The sequence below is a fragment of the Physella acuta genome, unplaced genomic scaffold (genome assembly GCF_028476545.2).
Source record: "Physella acuta isolate Inbredline_101_S28 unplaced genomic scaffold, ASM2847654v3 ptg000425l, whole genome shotgun sequence".
Lineage (NCBI taxonomy): Eukaryota > Metazoa > Mollusca > Gastropoda > Physidae > Physella > Physella acuta.
The window spans coordinates 87,064-93,063 of record NW_026731944.1 but is presented as its reverse complement, the minus strand read 5'-3'; the positions used below and the strand labels follow the sequence as shown (position 1 = coordinate 93,063).

General features: G+C 42.6%; 1 protein-coding gene across 1 annotated transcript in view; it reads right to left on the bottom strand.

Annotated features, from left to right (window-relative positions):
* Positions 1-832: 832 nt before the first annotated feature.
* The window catches only part of LOC131942759 (synaptotagmin-15), a gene marked incomplete at its 5' end in the record, with an annotated part of 87,493 nt that continues 82,325 nt past the window's right edge, over positions 833-6,000 (bottom strand). Inside the window, 1 exon segment of the mRNA XM_059302681.1 lies at positions 833-1,296. Coding sequence (XP_059158664.1) covers positions 1,172-1,296 — 125 coding nt within the window.

The following is a 6,000-nucleotide window of genomic DNA, read 5'->3' as shown; positions in this document are numbered from 1 at the left end:
TCTATACATTATGTTCTATACACTTTGTTCTAGACATTTGTTTCATACATTTTGTTCTATACATTTTGTACTATACATTATGTTCTATTCATTTTGTTCCATACACTTTGTTCTAGACATTTGTTTCATACATTTTGTTCTATACATTTTGTTCTATACATTTTGTTCCATACACTTTGTTCTAGACATTTGTTTCATACATTTTGTTCTATACATTTTGTTCTATACATTTTGTTTCATACACTTTGTTCTAGACATTTGTTTCATACATTTTGTTCTATACATTTTGTTCCATACATTTTGTTCTATACATTTTGTTCTAGACATCTGTTTCATACATTTTGTTCTATACATTTTGTTCCATACATTTTGTTCTATACACTTTGTTCTAGACATTGTTCTAATCAACATCGGTCAGCAGCTACACGTTCAGCTGTAGAACAAATTCTTAGTTCGTCTTGTTAATAGAACAAATCCCTTGTCCATCTTGCTGATAGATCAAAATCCTTCACCGAAGTCCAAATAGAACAATAAACCTTCACACTTCAGATGTAAAACAAATCGTTTTCCCATTTCTGAAGCTCAGAACAAATACCTTGTTCACTGTATATTTGTAGAACACATCCCTATTCAGTTGCTAAATTGTTGAAAACATTGTGTGTCCATCGTTATAAAAGAACACATTTTTATCTCCATTGTGCGAAGAAAACGTAGAATCTTTAGCTATAGGGCTGGTAAGTAGGTCACCAACAAGTTCTACGGCTCAATAAAAACCTGCATGAGCCATAGAACTGGTTGGTGACCTACTTACCAGCCCTATAGAAGCTTACACTTACACCGTTCTATAGGTCACAGTTCTGTCTTTCATATGAAACCTTCTCAGAAAAAAAAATTTCGTCTACCATTCCACATCCATTTGTTGAATTTTAAGGGGCGTATCCTGCCAGTCTAATTAAAAAAAAAACATTAATTAACTAGCTTGCTGCCATGTAGGGAAAAAATGTGAAGTTTATTCCCAAAAAAAAATTCAAAACAAATTTAACAAAAAAAAAAATTGAATTTGTAAATGTAGGCGGTGACGTGACGTCATAAGGCCTTGAAAATTTCATGAAAACATGTGAAATTTTTTTTTCCCTTCCTCCGGTTTTGTAGGAACGGTAACTCGTGATTGCTAAGACAGAGTGTGCCAGTGAAGGATTTGCTCCCTTTGGTTGGTTATCATCTGGTTCCAGTGCTCGAGTTCCTTGCCCCTGGCGAACATGAAGGATCCCAGCACTATCCGGCCCAGCTGTTTGTCTGTAGAGAGAGAGAGAGAGAGTTGGTTAGTCAGGGCAAAGTATACCTCATTCACTCACTAGCATCTCTTCGGGGGGGGGGGGGGGGGGGGGGAAGAGGGGGGATGCCCCTCAAGTACGTCTACCGCCCTATCCCCACCCCCAAATAAAATAGAATGTATATAGAAAATATATAAATGTATCAATGTCCGCCCATTCCCCCCCCCTCTGGAAAAATTTAGTCCGTCCCCCCCCCCGGAAAAAAGTCTGAAAGAAACAGTGCCATCATCTCTTTATCCATCTTCCCCCCACCTCCCATATACTCGTCTTCATCCACTTCCCGTCATCCCTTTCTTTATACATCCCTCCACCAATCTTCCTCTGCCTCGCTTCACCAATCTTTACCCCCCACCTCCCTCTAATAATGCTCCTCACCCCCTTTCCAACCACATTCATTCATTCTTAACCTCATCAATCCACCCTCCACCATATCTTATTGCCCCCCCCCCCCACGTATCTACGCTACCTACTCTCCATCTGCCCGTCAATATCATCTTTGAAATATTAATATGATTCTCCCTTAAAGGAAGTAAACAAACGTTCAGCTAATGATATTAGTTTTTATTTTTACCTGGGGGGGGGGGGGGTGTTCAAACCAGTGAATCTGGTTATTTTGTCGCGCGCGTTTTATGTTATCACGTACATTTTTTGTGTCACGTTGTGTGTATTGTTGTCACGTTGTGTGTATTGTTGTCACGTTGTTATCACGTTTTTATCACGACTTTACGCATTCACATAGTTGTGTTGCTAGTTTGATATGCCGTCATGATGTTAGTTGTGTGTCCGCGGTTATGTAATATGTCGCCACGCTATTCTCTGGTCACGTTGTTGTGTTATCACGTTGTTGCGATGTCACGTTCTCATGTGTTCACGCTGTTGCGTTTATATTTTGTTGTTTTGTCAAGTTGTTTATAAGTCGTGTTTATGACCACAGGTCTTGTTTCGCCACACTTGTCCAGGGGTGGACTGGCCCCAGGGGCGGAACCACAGTGCCTCCAGATCCCGCAATGCGGTGGGGGGGTCGTTTATGATATGTAACTATGTAAAGATACCAACAGATATGTAGCTATGTAAGGATAGGGGTCATCCATAAATGACGTCACGCTTTTTTTGACGATTTTTACCTCCCCCCCCCCCGCCCTCCCCTCCGTCACACACCGTGACAAAATTACGGTCCCCCTTCCCCTTACAAATGTGACGTCATTTATGGACGACCCCATACCAATAGATATGTAGCTTTGTAAAGATACCAATAGTAACGTCTGGCCCACCGGTTTAACGTGATACATCCCGATGGTCCTCAAGAAAAAATATCTCGGTAGGCCCTCAGGAAAGTGCCTGTAATAGTCCTATTAGTGTTTTAATTATTCTTTTTAAATTCTTGGCATTTTACCATTCCCTCATACCAAGGCATAAAATTCAAGCGTGGATAGCAAAACATGCAATATAAAAAAACAAGTTAATAAAAAGTCTAGTGACAATTTAAGCGCAATTTCCTTATGTTATCCATAACAATTTTAAATCGAGATAAATCATATATTCAGCAATTAAATAATGCAACACAAGTAGTTTTAATAATTCAAAACAAAATAGAAAAAATATTTATTAACGAGATTAAAAAAATATGCGGACGTGTAGGGGGTATTTGTTGTCGCGCTCTCTTTATTGCTATATAGTACTGTAGTGTATTATGTATAATGTAATTTTAAAAAACATTTTGTGACCGAACGAAAGGATATTTTTGAAAACTTTCTTCTGCAATATTGTTCTAAATTATAGCAGGAATCGATTGGTAAATGTTTCAAGTGGCTAAGTGGTCTGGTTGCCGAGATATGGGCCAAAAACTGCATTTTTTTCCGAGGTTTTTTGGCTTTTCCGGGAAATCCAGGAAGGAATTCCGGGAATTTTTTAGGCCTATGTTCATCCTCGGAACTTGCTTAACATATTTGCTTTTGGAACTAGTCCTCGATATTGCTTTGTTGAGGAGGAGATACGACTTAAAGCTGCGGACACGCTGCGCACACACATCCATCCAGAAATGACAAGTTAATAATCGCAATCCCCCAGTATGGAAATTGCGCTAAAAAAACTTTCATTCGGGTGGGGGGGAGGCTTTTAAAACTTACCAGGCCTATTGAACACAGAAAGCCCACCTCTGTACAGGTCTGTCACGTTTTTTTTTAAATTTTAAATACGACTTTCATCTGTTTACGTCGTTGTGTTGTCTCGATGTTGTTTAGCCACGCTGATATATTTTTTTTCACGCTATTGTGCAGCCGCTGTGTTGGGGGGGGGGTGTATCTTACATATGACGTGCCAATCTTGTCCCCCACACAATGTGTGTATGTGTGTATGTTTGGGGGGGTGTATCTTACATATCCTGTGGTGCCCATCTTGTTTCCCCACAATGTGTGTGTGTATGTATGTATGTTTGGATGCGGTGGGCGGTGTATCTTACATATCCTGTGGTGCCCATCTTGTTTCCCCACAATGTGTGTGTATGTATGTATGTTTGGGTGCGGTGGGCGGTGTATCTTACATATCTTGTGGTGCCCATCTTGTTTCCCCACAATGTGTGTGTATGTATGTATGTTTGGGTGCGGTGGGCGGTGTATCTTACATATCCTGTGGTGCCCATCTTGTTTCCCCACAATGTGTGTGTGTGTATGTATGTTTGGGTGAGGTGGGCGGTGTATCTTACATATCCTGTGGTGCCCATCTTGTTTCCCCACAATGTGTGTGTGTATGTATGTATGTTTGGGTGCGGTGGGCGGTGTATCTTACATATCCTGTGGTGCCCATCTTGTTTCCCCACAATGTGTGTGTGTATGTATGTATGTTTGGGTGCGGTGGGCGGTGTATCTTACATATCCTGTGGTGCCCATCTTGTTTCCCCACAATGTGTGTGTATGTATGTATGTTTGGGTGCGGTGGGCGGTGTATCTTACATATCCTGTGGTGCCCATCTTGTTTCCCCACAATGTGTGTGTATGTATGTATGTTTGGGTGCGGTGGGCGGTGTATCTTACATATCCTGTGGTGCCCATCTTGTTTCCCCACAATGTGTGTGTATTTATGTATGTTTGGGTGCGGTGGGCGGTGTATCTTACATATCCTGTGGTGCCCATCTTGTTTCCCCACAATGTGTGTGTATGTATGTATGTTTGGGTGCGGTGGGCGGTGTATCTTACATATCCTGTGGTGCCCATCTTGTTTCCCCACAATGTGTGTGTGTATGTATGTATGTTTGGGTGCGGTGGGCGGTGTATCTTACATATCCTGTGGTGCCCATCTTGTTTCCCCACAATGTGTGTGTATGTATGTATGTTTGGATGCGGTGGGCGGTGTATCTTACATATCCTGTGGTGCCCATCTTGTTTCCCCACAATGTGTGTGTGTGTATGTATGTATGTTTGGGTGCGGTGGGCGGTGTATCTTACATATCCTGTGGTGCCCATCTTGTTTCCCCACAATGTGTGTGTGTATGTATGTATGTTTGGGTGCGGTGGGCGGTGTATCTTACATATCCTGTGGTGCCCATCTTGTTTCCCCACAATGTGTGTGTGTGTATGTATGTATGTTTGGGTGCGGTGGGCGGTGTATCTTACATATCCTGTGGTGCCCATCTTGTTTACCCACGATGTGTGTGTATGTATGTATGTTTGGGTGCGGTGGGCGGTGTATCTTACATATCCTGTGGTGCCCATCTTGTTTCCCCACAATGTGTGTGTGTATGTATGTATGTTTGGGTGCGGTGGGCGGTGTATCTTACATATCCTGTGGTGCCCATCTTGTTTCCCCACAATGTGTGTGTATGTATGTATGTTTGGATGCGGTGGGCGGTGTATCTTACATATCCTGTGGTGCCCATCTTGTTTCCCCACAATGTGTGTGTATGTATGTATGTTTGGGTGCGGTGGGCGGTGTATCTTACATATCCTGTGGTGCCCATCTTGTTTCCCCACAATGTGTGTGTATGTATGTATGTTTGGGTGCGGTGGGCGGTGTATCTTACATATCCTGTGGTGCCCATCTTGTTTCCCCACAATGTGTGTGTATGTATGTATGTTTGGGTGCGGTGGGCGGTGTATCTTACATATCCTGTGGTGCCCATCTTGTTTCCCCACAATGTGTGTGTATGTATGTATGTTTGGGTGCGGTGGGCGGTGTATCTTACATATCCTGTGGTGCCCATCTTGTTTCCCCACAATGTGTGTGTATGTATGTATGTTTGGATGTGGTGGGCGGTGTATCTTACATATCCTGTGATGCCCATCTTGTTTCCCCACAATGTGTGTGTATGTATGTATGTTTGGATGCGGTGGGCGGTGTATCTTACATATCCTGTGGTGCCCATCTTGTTTCCCCACAATGTGTGTGTATGTATGTATGTTTGGGTGCGGTGGGCGGTGTATCTTACATATCCTGTGGTGCCCATCTTGTTTCCCCACAATGTGTGTGTGTATGTATGTATGTTTGGGTGCGGTGGGCGGTGTATCTTACATATCCTGTGGTGCCCATCTTGTTTCCCCACAATGTGTGTGTATGTATGTATGTTTGGATGCGGTGGGCGGTGTATCTTACATATCCTGTGGTGCCCATCTTGTTTCCCCACAATGTGTGTGTATGTATGTATGTTTGGATGCGGTGGGCGGTGTATCTTACA